General features: G+C 45.7%; 1 protein-coding gene across 13 annotated transcripts in view; it reads left to right on the top strand.

Annotated features, from left to right (window-relative positions):
• Positions 1–21554, top strand: part of LOC147020464 (ryanodine receptor 2-like) — a 372265-nt gene that overhangs the window by 27265 nt on the left and 323446 nt on the right. For all 13 annotated transcript variants that reach the window (XM_085895797.1, XM_085895798.1, XM_085895792.1 and 10 more), the window contains 9 exons: positions 2081–2180; positions 2533–2629; positions 2954–3028; positions 6910–7066; positions 7567–7731; positions 9166–9287; positions 19028–19211; positions 19403–19538; positions 20428–20523. In XM_085895797.1, coding sequence (XP_085751923.1) covers positions 2081–2180; positions 2533–2629; positions 2954–3028; positions 6910–7066; positions 7567–7731; positions 9166–9287; positions 19028–19211; positions 19403–19538; positions 20428–20523 — 1132 coding nt within the window. The remainder of the gene's footprint in view (positions 1–2080; positions 2181–2532; positions 2630–2953; positions 3029–6909; positions 7067–7566; positions 7732–9165; positions 9288–19027; positions 19212–19402; positions 19539–20427; positions 20524–21554) is intronic.

The raw sequence follows: 21554 nt of genomic DNA, 5'->3' as shown, positions 1-21554 counted from the left end.
AACGGTTTGTTGAACCGGGAGAACCACGGTCAATGCTGCAGTGCATGCAGTGGTTCCCAACCTTTTTTGGGTGTGCGGACCCTTTCCGAACCTCCAATATTTTGGGGAACCCACATACATGGCCATCATGGTGACATGATATCACATCGACATTGTGATATACAACAATAATAGTGACAAAATTACTACACAAGCAGAATGAACCATGATATTCTATGAATGGTTGCTTCCAAACATGCGGTGAGTCCCAGTGTGTGTATTAACTGCATTAACTGTGATAACCGTGTTAACTGTGATAACCGTGATATCCGCTGCACCCAAAGCCTCCTCCCTCCATCTTAATTAACAGTGTGGACCTCAAATATCCGCGGCCTTCGCTCAAACCTTACAGATCTTTTCATTCAGGTTGCCACTGACAAACCAGACATAATCTGCCGAACAGAAACTTTCCTCCCTCAAGATGTCTCTGACTCCCAAGTATCTCTCCCTGGTTACTGACCTGAGCCTCGTCCTGGTGGAAGAGTTGCTCTCTTCATCAAAGACTCTATTCCTCACTCTCCATGCACTGCCTTCACTCCCCCACACCCACAGGAATACCTCTGGCTACGGCTTCCCTCCACTCCCACCTCGTGTTTATATGTGAACTGTACCGTCCACCAAACAGTGATGCCTCCATTTAACACCTCGCTATCCGAAAACATGGACCAACTTCTATCTTCTCATCCAAACTCTCTCTTCCTCATATGTGGCGACTTCAATTGTCATCACGCCAGTTGGCTAGGTGTGGGTACCTCTCTCACCTGTCATGGCACTTCAGCAAAAGCTTTCTGCGACTCATTGGGACTGACTCAATCGGTCAATTTCTCGAACCGGATCTCAATCAACGGTGCTCTATCTCTAATGGATCTGATTTTGACAAATTTCCTTGAAAATATCTGCTGTTCTTCCTCTGCTACAATCGGTTCTTCTGACCACATGCTTTTCAAAGTGGGCATCTCTGTAGCTGTTATCAGAGAAACACCTCAGCGCCGTCGAGTCTGGCATTTCACTCAAGCCGCCTGGCAGGGTCTCCAAGCAACTATCAAACTTCGAGACTGGTCTCCTATCGCTACTTTCTCCAACATCAACTCATCCTGGGAATTCTTTCAAAGAAACTTGCTCTCTCTCATGCACAGATTTATCTCCTCGTGTCTTCAGTTGTCCTACATTTCCTCCCAACCATGGTTCACTGAAGCTTGTGGTGAGGCAGTTGTCCTGAAACAACTTGCCTTTGCCTCATGGAAAGCAAATCCAACTGAGGGCAATCTCAGTTCCTTCAATAAAGCTCGGAACAAGTGTGTATCTACCCTCAGGAGAGCCAGAAAACAACATCTTTCTCATCTCAAGTCTGAACTCTCAAACCTCTCTCCCTCCTCCAAATCCTGGTGGCATCTAATCAAATCTGTTTCTGGTGTATGTTCCCCCTCTATCCCTCCCTTACCTCAAATGGCCGCACTGCTGATACCGCACGTGAAAAGGCTGAATGAAAGTTTGCTTAGCGTGCCTCATACCGTTGCACCTGCCCTGGACCACAGGTTGGGAACCACTGCGCCAAGCAAATTATGTTCCTGGCAGGTTTCCATGGAATTAGTGAACCTTGCTGTTTATAATGAGAAGGCATAATTATTTATATAGCACAAGCATGATTGCTACTGTCTGATTTTAAAATGTTTTTCATTTGATTTCAATTTGAACACTAATGGATTGATTAATTATCAACATGACCCATAAAATTGTCAGATGTAATCACACTCTCAGATGGCAATGATTTATAGGGACGGTGATGGGCCATGTCCACTGCATGGGCCCAATAGATTTCTGCAGAATGTTCTTCCAATCAAAGGTCACATCACATGACCTGCCATGGATATCCTTTATCTCCTGGCCGATGTAATTGTTCTGCATGCCTGGTTAGGCCAGTTAGCTCCTGTCGTGGAACATGGCTAACTAGTGAATGTGATGTCACAAACTAGTGAATGTAAGATGCATCCTTGAATGTTGTGAATCACGATGGTTCCTTCTGGTTAATGTTCCACCACAGCACCTGTCGTACACAAGTTCAGGACTTCATGTGGATGCGTCGTTTCAGCAGACACTCTGGAGAGTCACTCCAACATCATCCGGAAGTGAACTTGCCCAAGGTGTTTTGCTGATACCTGTATTGTCGTCAACTTAGCTTATTCTTCCATTTTTAGTGAAAAAATATTTCAAATCACTCGAGTTGTTCAAAACGTTGTTGGAATGAGACTCTTGCAACAGTTCAAGAAGCGCTACATTTTTCTTTTTGATTGTACAAGTACATACAGTATATATTATAATCAGGATTTTATCTGCCGAATTTTATCTCTTTTATATCGGAGGGGATATAATGTTTAAAGATTAATGAAAAACACCCGACATTGGTGTTCCTCGGACTATTTGTGAGTCTCGGCTGAAGTACCTTTTGAATGCCCCAAGTACTGTGTAATTAACTCATGTTTCTCATCTGGACAGGTTACTTGATCGGAGGGGATGTGCTGCGTCTGTTCCACGGACACATGGATGAGTGTCTGACAATTCCTTCGGCTGAACAGCCGGATGATCATAGACAGTAATGACTTGGGGAATTGGGATTGTTTGAAAGGTTCAGTGGGCGAATTGTGTACTTGGTTATCAGAGCACTGGAAGACCATTTTCGTCCTTTTTTTTAATGCAAATCCGGTCTGTATAGACCACAGTGTAACTCCTTAGTTTACCTTGTGTGGATTTTACATATATTCGATTTTTTTTGGAAACAAAGTTTGTCCTCAAAATATATGCAAAATAGCTAATGTACTCGTGTAGCTCCACAAAGATTTACACTTAAAATAATACTAATAATACGAATGATGATGCCAACTTTACAAAAGGTGCTTCAGCTGTTCCTGTCCAACAGCACGGTGCATTACGAAGCTGGAGCTGTGTGCTCCCATGCCCGTTCATTCTGGCGCCTCGAGACTTTGCGAGTCAGGTGTGTCTGTCGCATCCTCTTCCTCCATTGGGCCTTAATACCATCGTGAATTCTAGCTTGTTTCCCTAATAATGTCAAGTACCCATTTTAATTTATGAAAAATGCAATCCTTGGAGTTTCCACATACATACAAACATACATACATACTCATACACACGTACTCCATAGTTCTATTATAATATGATGATTCTCTTTCTTTTTATCTCACCTTTTTGCCGCTTTTGAATCTTTTTTTCCATCAACCTTTTCCTTTATTAACACACCTACATATTATTATGCAATTCGGGTTTGTTAAAAGGATTTTGGGGTGGTGGTGATGAGAAAGGGATTGAAATGAGATCCAAGTAAATTGAGGGGAGTTTAAGAGGGATGTATAGGGAGACATACAAAATGAAGAAATGGAATGAGGGATGAGGATTCACGATTTCTCTTGACGTGATACGTATGTATGTGGGACAAACGGATAGCGAAAAATTATTATTTGTGAAAATCGAAGATTTTTCGAGTATGTTGGTTTAGTTGATCTTTGTGCGTTATTCTGTCTGTCTATCTGTCTATTTGCTTGTTTGTATGTCAATCGTCTACAGGTCCCAATTTTAAACCGATCTTCATGACACTTCACCACCTGGTAGAGTTCGTCATAAGCAAGAAGGCAATTGTTTTTGAGGTCAAAAGGTCAAAAGATCAACATTGGCCAAAGGTCAACAACTTTGTCATATTTCTAAAATCCTCAATTTTCATCCGATTGACTTGAAATTTCAACATAATTTGACTATCAGGTCACTGAATTCAACCACAAATTATTTTTGAGGTCAACTTCGGCGAAAAGGTCAAATGGGCCGAATTTGTAAAATTGTCAATTTCATCCAATTGGCTTGAAGTTTGAAGAGGAGTTGCATATTTGTTCACTGAATTCAACCGCCAATTGTTTTTGAGTTCAACGTCGGCCAAAAGGTCAACAGAGGCCAAAGGTCAACGACTTAGATGAGATTTCTAAAATCCTAAATTTTCATTTGATTGACTTGAAATTTGAAGAGGATTTGCATATCAGGTCACTGAATTAAATGAACAAGTATTTTTGAGGTCAACATAGGCAAAAGGGTCAACACAGGCCAAATTTCTAAAATTGTCAATTTTCATCTGACTTGAAATTTGAAGAGGATTTGCATATTTGGTCATTTAATTCACCCACTAATTATTTTAAGGTCAAATTTGTTTTATGGATTTCACAAGTATCATGCCATGCATGACATCTTTCTGTTTTTTTTATTTCATGGAAATTGTAAAGGATGAGATCCTTCACAGTTGTAGGTGAAGGTGGAATTGAGGACACTACGCTTGCAATGCTTGCTATAGAGAGGTTAGCAAGGTCAGCTATCGCTGTTTATTTTTTAATTTTTTGAATTAATTCAAACTATGGACATCCATCCATTAAAATTAGATGTGTCCCTCACACAGGGCTTTCTGCCACTCTTATACTAGGTCTGATGGACCAAGGCTTCTTCTAAACTAGTCTCAAAGAGTATCTGAGTGGTTAGACGTCCTTGAGTACTTGATTTCAAGAATAATCTTCTTTCTTTGATGGCAAAAATTATTCCGACGTTCTTGTTTGGTTGGCCAGGGGAAGTTTTTGGCCCGAGTCTTTCACGAACTGGCTGGCCAGGCCAGACGTTCGACTAAGCAGTTATGGCAGGAATTTGTAATTTGTTCAGGGTGCCGGTGATAACTTGTCTACTCTTCCCAAAGGACACCGTAGCATCTTTAAAGTCCACCAACTAATGCCGACAGACAGGACGCCAGTTTAACGTCGATCCGAGAGATGGCACACACATTGATGAATCACCCTGCCTGTGAAACATCTGGATGATAGTTTATAGCTGGGCTGTTGCTGCCAGAATAATCTGGCGGTACTAAAACTTGGCAAAGTGGTTTTACACTTTGCAGGTGGAACATACTCGAGTCAAAAGAATGGAGATTGAGCCAGTTTTGCAAAGGATAATGACAGTGGGTTTAAAGATCGGGCTAAGGAATGAACGGTATAAAGGTCTAAACACGTAGTGCAGTTAAACTCGAGGTAGGGTATCTAAACAAGTGTACACAGCATCTACACAGCACAGGTAAACTCTCGGAGTTCATTAGGTTCTCGTATGTCCATAGGACCAATGAAGAGGAGCATTTATCCACGATTGAAAAGGTGGTCAGGCAGACAGGCCTATGTGCACCCAGTGGTAACACAAACCGTGAATACAGTGACCTTGAACTTGAGCCACAGGTCCAGTCTATAGAACACAACTCACGCAAAGCTTGGGGATCATTTCTCTAGCAGTAACCACTCGCACACCATAATACACACCTTAAGCCACCCAACAGGTGCCCAGATGATTCGATGCGTGTCATTGTTACCCCACTAAGGTGTCTGAAAACCTAGATTTAATAAATGATTCAGGGGTCCTCAGAGGTTGGTTCATATGTTATACGTCCAACATTCTGATTCATGGCACCATCCTACTCTCAAAAAACTGAACAAACAAGAAGACAATGACACCCAGAAAGACGATAGGCTTAAACATTGAATGCAAGACCGCATGTAAATAAAACAATTAAATTAAACCTGAAAAACATGGTGTGCTCTCCATAATTCTGCACCCCCTAGTTAATAACAAATTAGAGGACTTGCCTATTTGTGTAGTTCATAGGTCAACTGAAAACCGCCTGTTCTGCAAATGCAAACAAAATGATGAAGAATAAATAAATGGGGAATAAAAACAACAAGCAGAAGTCTTCCATTGAATCACAAACCTTAAGTGCAATAAAACTCAAACTCTAATCTAGTAGATTGAACAATGTGACTTAAACAATCAGTATAGTTACAAAACAGAAGCCAGAAGAATAAGAAGAAGAACAAGAAGAGAAAGAAGAATATTTTGCAGGGACTCTTTGTAAGCCACCTGAGCACATTTGCTTCATGATGCCTCATAATCAAAGGTACAACTTCCATTGACCAGAAACCAAGATGTACTGTGTACGATATGATATGTACTGTATCCTGTATACTATGTATTGTATACTATGTACTGAATACTATATCCTGTATCCTTTGTGCTATGTACTGTGTACGATGTACTTTGTGTCCATTTATTCATTGTCTACCAATGTCCTTTCAATGAATGTTCGATTACATTGATGCCTCCTCACATCCTCATCGTGGGCTCTTCAATGAGCCTTAGACAATCTATGTGTGTGTGTGTGTGTGTGTGTGTGTGTGTGTGTGTGTGTGTGTGTGTGTGTGTGTGTGTGTGTGTGTGTGTCCTCCATAACTCCAAAATCATGAAACCTAGTGGCCTGAAGCTTTGCATGCATACAAAGGGAACTCCAAGGAAGTGCATGACTGAAAATTGGGTGTTTGGGTTAATTTAAGGTGGAGGAGGTAGGGGAAGGGGTTTAGTGGGAGTCCAGAAGAAGGGAGGTGAAAGAAGGCAGAAGAAGGGGTGAGGTGGGGAGGGGTGGGTGAAGGTAGGGGAAGGGGTGTGGTTAGAGTCCAGAGGGAGAGGGTTGGGTGGAGGGAGGGGACGGTGTGCGTTGGGAGTCCAGAGCGAGGGGGGTGGGAGGAGGTAGGGGAAGGGGTGAGGTGGGGAGGGGTGGGAGAAGGCAGAGGAAGGGTATGGGGGAGGAGGGTCAATGCCGAGTACCTTTGCTAGTATACAATAAAATGGAACACCTATTTTCATCATATTATATAATTTTATCTTGGCAAAAGGTATCACCAGGCCACGATCAAAAGATGTCACTTAATGAGTGAATGTTAGTGGGAGAGTGGCATTAAAAAAAACTAATTAATATCTCTCAAATAATAATGCATTTCATCCTCGTTACACCAACAGTTGGAGTGGGAACCACGTCCGTTGGGGTCAACCATTCCGGCTACGCCACGTGACAACCGGCCTCTACCTGGGCCTCGGTGATGACCGCGTGCTTCGCCTCGTTGACAGAAAGCAGGCGAACGTGCCATCGACGGCATTCTGTTTCCGCCTGTCCAAGGTCAGTTTAATTCTCATTTGTCTTGATTGCAGCAGTTTGTCTCAATTGTCTTGTGATGTTTTGGTAAAAGAAAACAAACTTGTGTTGGTTAGTTTTTGTGACACCTGGTCAGTCAATTTTAATATAACGAAGGTTTGAATTCATTTGTGTTAGCTTAAATGGCTCAATTATTTCAGTTGAAAATGCCACCCTCATACTATATCTACTAATTTATTTGTTCGTTTCTTTGTTTATTTATTTGTTTATCTTATATTCAAGTGTTTTCCTGAAATGTGTTTCCCTTCCCTCTCATGATCTCCTAAAAGCTTTACCAAAATGTCAAGAATAGACAAAATAAACGACATTTGTCTTGTTTCTCCATCCACTTCATGTTGCTCTGATGATATTCATATCCATTGCAGTGTCATGCTATCAGATGAGAGGTGTTACGAAGAAGGGACTCCATCACAACACCATTACCGTTTGTTAGTGAATCAAGAAGACGTTGTTTTCTCCAACAGGAAAAGCTGGACTCGGGTTCAAAGCGAGACATTGATGGCATGGGTCCTCCAGAGATCAAATATGGAGAGTCAGCCTGTATTGTACAACATGTGGATACTGGTCTCTGGCTCACCTACCAAGCCCTGGACTCCAAGTCCGCTCGCCTTGGAATTCAAATCCGCAAGGTGACATAAACACCCAATAAACTTCGGGCAGCACCGGTTTGACAATATGCGATGTTTCACTGGTCCATGAGTGGGTGCATGTATGTATGTATGTATGTATGTATATATGTATGGATACACGTTATCATTGATAGCCTTAGTCATATTCAGCTTCCTGTCGCAGGTTGTCGAATTGAAACTTATTCATATGGAAATAATTTTGTATACAACTATTTTCGCTGGTGTACAGGATTGACGAGAGCCTTATCGAAATAAGTCCTTCCCATGGGAAACAAGTGTGTTTTTTGATGATATCATATGTGCCTTCGTTATGACGTCACAATTGCATACGCCAAACGCTTTATTCGATCAGAATGAATTTTTTTGAGGGTCATCTCGGCCAAAATTGTATGGGGGAAAAATTGATGATGTCATTGGTCATGTTGTTTGGCAGCCATATTGTTTTTTTAAACATAAAAACCTACAAAAATCTTCTTCTCCGAAACGCCTGAACAGATTGAGGTGAATCTTTACATGTATGATCCCTTATCCATGAGGAATAAAACGTTCTCCAGCTATGACGTCATAGGTCATATGGTTTGGCAGCACTGATTTTTTTTTTTGAAGAATAAACATTTTAAATCTTCTCCAGATCAGCTTGACAGATCGAGGAAAACTTCACCCACATGTTCCCCAAGCGTTGGGGATAGCAGGATGTTCAGGAATAATTAATAGGTCACATGGTCTGGCAGCCATATTCGATTGAATCAAAATCTTTTTAAAATTATTTCTCTTGAACCGCTTCATCATTTGACGTGAAACGTCAAAGTTATGATCTAGTTGTCATGGTGAATATGTGTTTTAAATTTCAGCCTGATCGGACGCGTGGTCTGGCAGCCAAAATTATTTAATATTTTGAATCTGGGTTCAGGGATTTAAATCAAACTTGGAACAAGTATTATAAGGATGTAATAATGTGGGCGGAAGCGTATCTGGCGACGTTGCGACGTCGAAGAGTTCCCTACTAGTTGCACATAATTTTAGTGAAAAGGGTCTATTTGCATATTACGGACATAGTGGAGAGGGGCGGGGCGGGGGGGGGCAGGTTGATGAAAAGAACACTGACTAAAGGAAGAAGTGGAAGAAAACGAAGGGAAAAATATCTTGTTCAGAGATAGGAAAAGAGTAAAGGGAGAGGGGTGGGTTTGGAAAAGAAAAGTTTTGCCTACGTAATATGTAAATGACTTTCAATGCATTTGTGACAATGCTTCTGTAATGTTATACGAAAGGTTCACTAATGGAACCAGTTTGTTCTATTTATGAAATCATTTGATAAAGTCCACTTGTGCATTAATCCAGTTGTTGTAGCTTGATGGACGTTGGGAAATGGAATTGACGTGTAAATTGAGTGCTGTGGGACAGTATACACATTACACCACAGTCTGACCCACACAGGCAATTCTCCACGCTGAGGGTCACATGGACGATGGACTGATGCTGTCGCGCTCACGGGCGGAGGACTCACGCACGGCACGGATCATCCGCAGCACCACAGGTCTCTTCAACACCTTCAACAGGTGTGTGTTTGTGTGTGACGGACACTTGTTTGCTCGGTCTTATGGAAAGCTTCAAGACTGTTTTGGAAATGTTTGAAGGTCGAGGCTCATGGAAGAGTGAGTTGAGAGAGGGTGGAAAGTAACAAACTGATAGTGGAGCCAAAATTGGACAAGACAGGAGGGAGGAAGGGAGGAAACACAACGATCAGGAAGAGGTTTGGGCTCGTCAGGGTTAATGGGTAGAAAACATCATGGAGAGGGATTTTCTTTCTACCCCCATTGCATTTAATACATTATCATCGATGAGAAGATTTTGTATTTCCAAACCAAACATCCCCCTTAATAGCTCCACCCCACATGAACAACAGTAATGTCCTTTCCACCACATATTGGAGGCCACAGGGACTGGGCAGGCCGCATGTGAACGGCCAATCCAAGCACTCATGGGCGGATCATTGAGTTTACGACCAATCCAATCAGTCATGGGCTAGCCATTGAGCGAGAGAGTCACCCGTTCGAGTACCCAGCGTAATGGTCTCAAATACATAATGTAAACAAGCCGGTGGGATTTCTTTAAAATGACCTAAGTCTTCGAGTGGAGCCTGTGCGGAAAGCAGACATTCGGAAACAATGGAGGAATCAACACACTATGTGGGATTTCAACCTGGGGTACAATAATCTTAAAAACGTGATCTCAGATTGGACTGCTAAACAGGCTGACCTGAGTGCTGTGTTGCACTTGTGGCATTCCACTCCAAATTTCTTATTACCCTCCCGGAGGAGAGGGGAATGCTTTTGTGTCTGTTTGTTTGTTTGCACAGAACTTTAGTGTTTTTCTCCACAACTGCTTAGCGGATTGAGACTAAATGTTTACCATCGGAGCGACTACTCGTGTAAAATGTTTTGTTGATAATTATGATGTCGTTGGTCACGTGGTGTGGCAGCCATGTTGGAAAAACGGGAAAAATTTGGACCTCTGTATCTCTGAAACCGCACCAAGTTAAAAATTGAAACTTGGCACATGGCAAGTACTCCTCATGGGGAATAAATGTTTTTTGTGATGTCATGGGTGCCTTCGTAATGACGTCATAATTGCATATGTAGAATGCTACATCTGATCAGTATGAAAAATTTTGAGGGGCATCTCAGGATAAAATGATCCGCAGAAATTTTTTTGATTATGTCATCTGTGGTGTAGTCTGCGGGCCTACGGGGAGGGCATGATGATGATGCATGATGGGCGTGATGATTGGAGGAGTGGTCGTGGTGGTTATCGTATCTGCAAGGGATATAGTGTGTGCGCGCCGTCTGAGGCGTCGTAGTAATACTGGAGTCGCCCGGCTCGTGAGTGTGCCGAATACGGAATAAAGGGGAGCCGCCGGGCAGAGTACACCCGCGCTCGCATTTGTACAACACAGCTCGGCTCGACTGTCCTTCCGCTCGTGTCTGCCTGCTAAGCGTCTCCCACTTCAGTACAGTACAGTTGGCGAACGAGGCGAGGATCTTCGGATTGGCGTGTGTAAGGGCGGCATGACCCGTGCGGTTCCAAGCTACGGAGCCAAAGGTCTCGCCAGCGTGAACATGGCAGAGGGTCGGTGCACGGCAAACGTACGCGTGCCCGCCTTCGTCGGAATCGACTTCGGCCACGTCGAGTGGGCAACGTTCGTTCGTTTGGTTCATTTTCCTGTTCGTTTTGTCGAGGACACGCGTTTCGGCTCGAACGCGGCGTTGGACGTCGCGCAAGCTCTGGAGAATGTCCGAGGTCTCGATGGTTGGGGCACAGCAGATGGTCTAGGGGTCATCGCGATGGGCCAGGCACGCACGGTCATGCGCACGGTCTGCGGCGCGGGTCGTGGGCGAGCGTGGCAATGCAATCACTCGGATGGCGGTCTGAGCTCTCGAGGTCGTCTATGGTGTGTGGGCCGAGGGTCATCGCCCATTGTTACGGTCATAGATGGCGGTGTGCGAGGCGATCCTTCCGTCCCGGGTCGAAACCTGCTTGCAATTGATCCGGAGATGACAAGATCAGTGGTAGGGGGGGGGGGAGTGAGCGAGGCACGGATCGGATGTCAAATTGAGTCCACTCGTGCTGGCCGCGCATCGCATTCGGCTGTGCCGTGCGAATTTACGTCGGAGGAGCGTCCGGCACGGTTCAGAGATCGTTTTGTTTCTGGTCTGCGAGCAGCCATCCTACGGTTGACCGACGTCACATTCGACTCGGCGGTCGCGACTGCTTCATCTGTCGAGCAGACACTCACGGATGTCCGCGCCATTGCTGGCCAAGACGTAATGAGTAGCTCCAGCTGGAGCATGGCGGCTAATCCTGAGGGCCACGCGGTGACCGCGCAAGTGCCGCAGGTCGCGCAGCCCGGAGTCCGCGCGATGGCTCAAGTGCCGCAGGTTGCTCGCGCGCCTAGCGGTGCGGGACGAGGGCGCGCACCGCAGCACGGTCGCACCGGGAGCGAAGGGGCACCGCAGCACGGTCGCACCGGGAGCGAAGGGGCACCGCAGCAGGACCCCAGTGACCTGGAGATCAGCCTGCAGTGGGGCATGACGATGCCGGCGAGCCGGAGCAGGAGCCGGACCCGGCGAGCCGGACCCTTTTGGGTCGGAATGGGTTCCGGTTCGTGCCTCCTGATGTGCCAGTGCTCTCTTCGAGACCTTCGTCGAGTACCGAGGGCGAGGCTCTGGCGGCGGGGGCCGCGTCTATGCAGCGGGAGCCACCGTTCGTTGCTGCCTGCGGCGGTGATGTGCGCTCCAGGAGCGGCGAGAGCCATATCAGCTCTCGCGATGAGTTCCCGCGCTTCGTTCGTGATGAGTTCCCGCGCTTCGGCAGGGTTCGTGAGGCAATGCGCGTCAGTGTTGTTCAGGCAGCTTCAACAGGTGGCGGGGAGCCCGTGGCGTTAGAGGGAGTCGCGAGTCGCAACATCAAGTCGACAACCAAGAAACGGACTCGTGATGTGGGTTGTAGGTTGTTGTTCAGGGTATATATGTTTTTCCTTGCTCTAGTGATGCAGTTTAACGTTGTTGAAATAAATGCCAGCAGTTCTCGTGTGAAAGTGGATTTGGCGGGGATCAGTCAATGGAGTTGGTGTTATGATCAATGTGATGTGGGGGCGGATAAAGAAGGTTTATTGGCCTCCAGTTGCCCCAGGCCGCAGGTAATTGCTTTGTCATGTGCTGGGATTTTATCAAAAAAGCGCGCTGTACGGAAAAATGAGTTTGCAATACTTCGAATAATGTTCGTAGTGATTTATAACGAGCCTATGATTGCAGTGTGGTTTAAGTGGAGTTGCTCCCGTCTAGCTGCCGTGTGGGTCTCGGAGGTCGACTCAGGACCAAGATTGGTGCCCTGGTCGGCGTTACCCCCACCTCTGGTTGCGAGCGCAGCTCTTTGTGTTCGCTCAAGGCCGTTTGGACAGGCGTTGGCGTCTCAACTGATTGTGGTGCGTGAGTTGTTGTGGAGCATTAAATGCATACAGCCAGCGGCGCTGTTCAGCGCCCCCGGCCAAGGTCGATCAAGGCTGGCGCCACGGCTTCCAGACAGCGGGCTTCCGGCCTCGGAATATTTATCTACGTCGGGTCTGCCTGGGGGGAGTGGGCCAGAGGCGTTTGATGGTGCCGGGGGAGGTTGGCTCGAAAGGTCGTCACGACCTCGGCGAGGGGCATGTCAGCATGGGCTGCCTGGGGGCGTTTTTGCTGCGTAGTGCTGCTGTGCTTCTCATTTTGCTGCTTCATATCGGTAACGCGGTCAGAATTTGGTGGGTGCTTTGTGCACCTCCGTCTTTGGAACCTGGCCTTTGCTGCTCCACTCGCTCGCATCGACACATTATATGATGTGGTGTGCTATTATACTTCGCTATTTTTCATTTTATTTTCATGATTGTTATACCGAAGTCCTTATAATGCTTCTTATAATGGTGATCATTTAATAATCATACTTTTAGGAGGGAGGAGTGTGGTGTAGTCTGCGGGCCTACGGGGAGGGGCATGATGATGATGCATGATGGGCGTGATGATTGGAGGAGTGGTCGTGGTGGTTATCGTATCTGCAAGGGATATAGGGTGTGCGCGCCGTCTGAGGCGTCGTAGTAATACTGGAGTCGCCCGGCTCGTGAGTGTGCCGAATGCGGAATAAAGGGGAGCCGCCGGGCAGAGTACGCCCGCGCTCGCATTTGTACAACACAGCTCGGCTCGACTGTCCTTCCGCTCGTGTCTGCCTGCTAAGCGTCTCCCACTTCAGTACAGTACATCATCGGTCACGTGATTCAGCAGACATATTGTTAAAAAAAAACAATCAAAAAAACCTTCAAAAATCTTCTTCTCTGAAGTGGCTGAACAGATCGAGGCGAAACTTTACATGCATGACCACATATCCATGTGGAATAAAAAGGTTCACACATATAATGTCATAGGTCACGTGTTTGGGCAGCCATATTGGATTTACTCGAAAACCTATAAAAATCTTCTCCAGAATTGTTGGATAGATCGAGGGGGAACTCCATGCAAATGTTCCCCAAACCCTGGGTGTACAAATTTGTTAAGGAGTAATTGATAGGTCACATGGTTTGGCAGCCATATTGGATTGAAGAAAAATATTAAATGTTTTCTCTGGAACTGCTTAATTGATCAAAGTGAAACATCACAATTATAATCTAGTAGTGATGGAGAATACATATTTCAAATTTCAACTTGATCGGACACATGGTCTGGCAGCCAGAATTATTTAATATTTTTTATCTGGGTTCTTTGTTTTTTTATATATATATATATATATATATATATTTTTTTTTTGAATAAGGCTCACTTGACTGTGTCTGGATGGGTTTGAGTGTAGAGGAGTCGCAGCTGAGATGTGAATCCTATCCAGGTTCCTCGTGATGACTTCATCTTTGCTATTTGCTTGGTCGGGTTCATTCTGATGACTCCGATGCAGGAATGTTCCTATTTGGTCTTCCATTTGATTTGAATTGAATTTATTTTATTCCCACTCTAAATTCAATTGAATAATAAAAAACGTCAGGGGTCAGGGTCAGGTGTCCAATCAAAGTGGGACATCTTGGTACCCGGTCATCACTGCCAGCAGTTATAAAGTGGCAGTTCTAATTATGTCTCTTATTAATTACATAACACACCAGTACACAAACACCACACAAAACAAGTCCTGGCGAGGGTCTGCAATCTCTGATTGCTCTTTTCCTTGTTTTGTTTTTACATTTATATTTGTACAATAATCTGTTTTTACACCTCTCCTTGTAAATACATATATGAACCAACTTTGAATAATCTATTAATAAATCGCAACAGCAGTTATTGAAATTTTTTGAAGGTTACTGAAAAGGTATTCCTTTTCATTATTTTTGCGAGATGTTTAAGATTTGACGAAACTTTGAACATAAATCCAAGGTCTGAAGTATATCACATGATGTGAAGTATGATTTCACATTTCGGAGTTTTTTTTAATGATGTCGCACTATCCTTCTGTGAGTGAAGGCTGTGAGTATACTGCAGAGATATGTACACTCCCCTGTGAGCTGTCGAGCTTGGGTTCGAATCTTGACTCGGCTATCAACTGTTATCCTGGGGTTTCACATGTAAAAATCAACTTGTGAGTCGTCCATCAGCCGGACGTTAAGCACGGAATACACATCTATCAGCACTAGTCATTGGTGGACGTTAAAGTTCCCACAGTCCTTCATGAAGAGTAGGTGGATTATCTCTGGCACCCCGAACAAGTTACAAATTCTTGCACTGACTGACTGCTGGGAAAGCAATGCCAATCTACCCAGTATATTCAAATCATTCAGCGTAAGCAAACCATCAATGGCAACCAAACTGCCCGTCATAAACAAACTGCCCGTCATAAACAAACTGCCCATCATTAACCAACCCGCCATTCATAACAAACCCGCCCTTCAAAACAAACCCGCCCTTCATAACCAACCCGCCCTTCATAACCAACCCGCCATTCATAACCAACCCGCCCTTCATAACAAACCCGCCCTTCATAACAAACCCCCCCTCCATAACCAACCCGCCCTTCATCACAAACCCGCCCTTCAAAACAAACCCGCCCTTCATAACCAACCCGCCCTTCATAACCAACCCGCCCTTCATAACAAACCCGCCCTTCATAACCAACCCACCCTTCATAACCAACCCGCCCTTCATAACAAACCCGCCCTTCATAACCAACCCGCCATTCATAACCAACCCACCCTTCATAACCAACCCGCCCTTCATAACAAACCCGCCCTTCATAACCAACCCGCCCTTCATAACCAACCCGCCCTTCATAACCAACCCGCCCTTCATAACAAACCCGCCCTTCATAACCAACCCGCCCTTCATAACAAACCCGCCCTTCATAACCAACCCGCCCTTCATAACAAACCCGCCCTTCAAAACAAACCCGCCCTTCATAACCAACCCACCCTTCATAACCAACCCGCCCTTCATAACCAACCCACCCTTCATAACCAACCCGCCCTTCATAACAAACCCGCCCTTCAAAACAAACCCGCCCTTCATAACCAACCCACCCTTCATAACCAACCCGCCCTTCATAACAAACCCGCCCTTCATAACCAACCCACCCTTCATAACCAACCCGCCCTTCATAACCAACCCGCCTCTTCATAACAAACCCGCCTCTTCAAAACAAACCCGCCTCTTCATAACCAACCCGCCCTTCATAACCAACCCGCCCTTCATAACAAACCCGCCCTTCAAAACAAACCCGCCTTCATAACCAACCCGCCCTTCATAACCAACCCGCCCTTCATAACAAACCCGCCCTTCATAACCAACCCGCCTCTTCATAACCAACCCGCCATTCATAACCAACCCGCCCTTCATAACAAACCCGCCCTTCATAACAAACCCGCCCTTCATAACCAACCCGCCCTTCATAACCAACGCGCCCTTCATAACCAACCCGCCCTTCATAACAAACCCGCCCTTCATAACCAACCCGCCCTTCATAACCAACCGGCCCTTCATAACAAACCCGCCCTTCATAACCAGCCCGCCCTTCATAACCAACGCGCCCTTCATAACCAACCCGCCCTTCATAACAACCCCGCCCTTCAAAACAAACCCGCCCTTCATAACCAACCCGCCCTTCATAACCAACCCGCCCTTCATAACAAACCCGCCCTTCAAAACAAACCCGCCCTTCATAACCAACCCGCCCTTCATAACCAACCCGCCCTTCATAACCAACCCGCCCTTCATAACCAACGCGCCCTTCATAACCAACCCGCCCGTCATAAACAAACTGCCCGTCATAAACAAACTGCCCATCATTAACAAACCCGCCCTTCAAAACAAACCCGCCCTTCATAACCAACCCGCCCTTCATAACCAACCCGCCCTTCATAACAAACCCGCCCTTCAAAACAAACCCGCCCTTCATAACCAACCCGCCCTTCATAACAAACCCGCTTCTTCATAACAAACCCGCTTCTTCAAAACAAACCCGCCCTTCATAACCAACCCGCCCTTCATAACCAACCCGCCATTCATAACCAACCCGCCCTTCATAACAAACCCGCCCTTCATAACAAACCCGCTTCTTCATAACCAACGCGCCCTTCATAACCAACCCGCCCTTCATAACAAACCCGCCCTTCATAACCAACCCGCCTCTTCATAACCAACCCGCCCTTCATAACAAACCCGCCCTTCATAACAAACCCGCCTCTTCATAACCAACCCACCCTTCATAACCAACCCGCCCTTCATAACCAACCCGCCCTTCATAACAAACCCGCTTCTTCATAACCAACCCACCCTTCATAACCAACCCGCCTCTTCAAAACAAACCCGCCTCTTCATAACCAACCCACCCTTCATAACCAACCCGCTTCTTCATAACCAACCCACCCTTCATAACCAACCCGCCCTTCATAACCAACCCGCTTCTTCATAACCAACCCGCCATTCATAACCAACCCGCTTCTTCATAACCAACCCGCCCTTCATAACAAACCCGCCTCTTCATAACAAACCCGCCTCTTCATAACCAACCCGCCCTTCATAACCAACCCGCCCTTCATAACCAACCCGCCCTTCATAACCAACCCGCCATTCATAACCAACCCGCTTCTTCATAACCAACCCACCCTTCATAACCAACCCGCTTCTTCAAAACAAACCCGCCTCTTCATAACCAACCCACCCTTCATAACCAACCCGCCTCTTCATAACCAACCCACCCTTCATAACCAACCCGCTTCTTCATAACCAACCCGCCTCTTCATAACCAACCCGCCATTCATAACCAACCCGCTTCTTCATAACCAACCCGCCTCTTCATAACAAACCCGCCCTTCATAACAAACCCGCCCTTCATAACCAACCCGCCCTTCATAACCAACCCGCCCTTCATAACCAACCCGCCATTCATAACCAACCCGCTTCTTCATAACAAACCCGCCCTTCATAACAAACCCGCCCTTCAAAACAAACCCGCCCTTCATAACCAACCCACCCTTCATAACCAACCCGCCCTTCATAACAAACCCGCCCTTCAAAACAAACCCGCCCTTCATAACCAACCCACCCTTCATAACCAACCCGCCCTTCATAACCAACCCGCCCTTCATAACCAACCCGCCATTCATAACCAACCCGCCATTCATAACCAGCCCGCCCTTCATAACAAACCCGCCCTTCATAACCAACCCGCCCTTCATAACCAACCCGCCCTTCATAACAAACCCGCCCTTCATAACAAACCCGCCCTTCATAACCAACCCGCCCTTCATAACCAACCCGCCCTTCATAACCAACCCGCCCTTCATAACCAACCCGCCCTTCATAACCAACCCGCCCTTCATAACAAACCCGCCCTTCATAACAAACCCGCCCTTCATAACAAACCCGCCCTTCACGACCAAACCCGCCCGTCACGACCAAACCCGCCCGTCACGACCAAACCCGCCCGTCACGACCAAACCCGCCCATCACGACCAAACCGCCCGTCACAACCAAGCCACCCAGGTTGTCCAAACCGCCCAGCGTAACCAAACCATCCACTGCAACCAAACCGCCCGTCATAACCAAACCGCCCGTCATAACCAAACCGCCCGTCATAACCAAACCGCCCGTCATGTCATGTCCAAACCGTCCAGCATGTCCAAACCACCCAGCGTAACCAAACCGCCCGTCATGTCCAAACCGCCCGTCATGTCCAAACCACCAGTCATGTCCAAACAGCCCGTCATGTCCAAACCGCCCGTCATGTCCAAACCGCCCGTCATGTCCAAACCGCCCGTCATGTCCAAATCGCCCGTCATGTCCAAACCGCCCATAAAAAAATCCCTGGAGATGAGGGTTTGGGGGGGGGAGGGCGGGACGGGACTGGAGGAGTACGGTTGGCCTACTGTCTAAAATATACCTTTCTGGGGAGACCATTCCACGTAGTAACTGCTCTCTGACTGAAAACCCTCCCTTAAAACTGTCCTAACTCTCATCTTCTTTACTCCCAAGCTATGACCCCCCCTAGTCCTACCACTGTCCACTCTAATGAAAACTCCACTTCACCTCTCTTGTCCACACCCTTCATGATTTGAAACTTCTCTTTCAGATCACCTCGTAATTGTCTCCTTCAACCGCTCCTCAAAAATTAGTCGAGATAGGCAAGGTGTATCATTTAATGTTGATGATAATTATTAACACCCTGGGTGTGATGCAAATTATTCTCATGTCCTAATTCATGTACATCTTCTATGCTCATTGAAACAATGTTGCAACAGCGGCCTGGACGCACTGTGCTCGAAAATGCGTCCCCAAAAGGTCCAGCTTCCATTCGACGCCCTGCGACAGAGCCTGCAAGACCTCATCATCTATTTCCGTCCACCTTTGGACATCCTGCCCCATGAGGAAAAACAGACCCATCTTCGGTCTCTCCGCAACCGCCAGAACCTTTTTCAAGAGGAGGTATGACCTAGATTACTGTACAACTGAAATGTAGAGACCTAAAGGAATCTGAGGGAAGGCCTTTGTAGAACTGATGATCAAGTGTGTTGTCATCATTTTCCCATTTCTGTACTTATACCGTTAATGAGACAAGTCAGATTTTGAATGTTATGTCCTGTGAAGTGTCTCTACATTTATGTCACTTCCTGTAGAGCATGATCACATTGGTTCGGGACTGCATCGACCGCCTGAATCAATACAACAGCGCCGCTCACTTCACCGAGGCAGTCAATGAAGAGGCAGGCGAGGCATGGAAGGAGATTTTGAACGCGCTGTATGCCCTGCTCGGTACGTCTCAACATCGTCCTCAACTTGCCTGGGTAGTGGACCTCGGAGTGTTCCTTAATTGTTATTCCAATGAAAAATGAAACAATATTAAGGTTGAATGAAAACTTACATTGAGTCGGCCAACCTCACATCTGCACAATCTATATATAATGGAGCAAATGTATGTATGTATGTATGTATGTATGTGTGTATGTATCATCTACTCCTGCAAGAGCAATTGACCGAGTAAGCTGAAACGTTCAGGCATTAATGTGGGAACCCTGTCGCTGTGTAGGTGCAAGTTTCGTTTGATTCCATGAAGTTTAAAAAAAAAAAAAAAATTTTTAGGCCCATCTTGCCATTTTCTTCTTTTTGGGGGTGGGTGCAATTGGAATTATCCGAGCTATAAAACCACAATGTTTTATTTATGCACATTAGCAGTACACATGTTTTCGCTTCATATACGCAAACCCGAGTTAATTTTATTTTCGGGAGCGACTTGAGGCAGCGGTCTGTTGCCTATACACCGCCCACATAAAGGGTGGTGTCAGAAGAACGTGTTGTGTGCTTGGAACAAAATCGCCCATAGGTTGGGTACTCTGCTATGGTATTGATAATCATAAGGATAATAACAGGACCCTCCTTGTGGCTCCCATAGGAAGAAGGTGCTTCTGGTGTGATTACATTTCCAAATTGCAATTTATCTTTGGATTTTCCTTCAATTAGCTAACCTTTTTGGATCTCCATCAGTGTCTGCAGGAACACTGCAAATATTGCCGTTGCAAGTATTGCTACCATTTGCAACAATTTTATAAAGTAACTTGGACTAGTGTGTGTGTGTGTGTGTGTGTGTGTGTGTGTGTGTGTGTGTGTGTGTGTGTGTGTGTGTGTGTGTGTGTGTGTTTTACAGCTGCTCTCATCCGTGGGAACCATGGCACATGTGCACAGTTTTCTCATTCCCTCGACTGGCTCATCAGCAAGTTGGACCGCCTGGAAGCCTCCTCTGGTCTTATTACACTCTTTCATACTCATACTCTTTGCATTCAATTTAATTTCTCTTAAACATGTCTGAAAATGTTCAAATATTTTCATTGTAGGCTATTATTCTCCGTCTGTAAAAATGATGAAATTCCCGTAATTTTATAACCAACAATATTTCAGGATTACTCCCACATTGAGCACTCTCATATTTCCTTAACTGGTATTCCTTTTTAATTATTTGTGCACTGAAGCTGCTTCAATATTTGACTATTTCCATCCACCTGTCCTTCCGTCCGTCCGTCAAAAATTAAGAACCTTTTTAACACACGGTATTTATACGAAAAATGGACTCTTTTGATCCTTTTAGTCAACTGAGACCCCTTTAAGACCCCAAAAACCCCTAAAGACCCAGAGGACCCAAAAGAACCAGAAGGCCCAAAAGACCCCGAGGACCCAAAAGACACAAAATACCCCGAGGACTCAAAAGACCCCAAGGATCCAAAACACCCCGAAGACCCTGTAGACCCTTTAAGACTCAACAATAAATGGATGAGGTGTGTGTGTGTGTGTGTGTGTGTGTGTGTGTGTGTGTGTGTGTGTGTGTGTGTGTGTGTGTGTGTGTGTGTGTGTGTGTGTGTGTGTGTGTGTGGCATGTTTTTTGTGGAGTTCTACTGGAGTGTTCTGATGTGGAATGTGATACACCAAAATGATTGTCGTTATCTCCTGAGTTGATTAGGCTAATTAACTCCAAATAACCCAGAAGAATTCCAATGTTTTAAATGCATGCCATGTTAAGGTGTATAGGGAAGCTTGATATGTCCTTCCACGGCATGGCATTCTATTTACAAAATAAATAACAAAAATAATGATAACATTGTACAAACCATATATTAATTAATACAAATAATATTAACAACAATAATAATAGTGTATCATTCGGTAAGAATAATAACGAAGGTATACTCTCCACACTGGCCCAAGCACATTTGGGTTTGGTGAAAGGCAAACTAATGCTCAAGCAGTACAGCAGGCAGGTATGCAACAAGACCTTGAAGA

The sequence above is a fragment of the Eptatretus burgeri genome, chromosome 9 (assembly GCF_056783735.1).
Source record: "Eptatretus burgeri isolate ZD-2024b chromosome 9, Ebu_testis_v1, whole genome shotgun sequence".
NCBI classification, from domain to species: domain Eukaryota; kingdom Metazoa; phylum Chordata; class Myxini; order Myxiniformes; family Myxinidae; genus Eptatretus; species Eptatretus burgeri.
The sequence above is the reverse complement of the archived record's forward strand: the minus strand, read 5'-3'. Positions and strand labels throughout refer to the sequence as shown.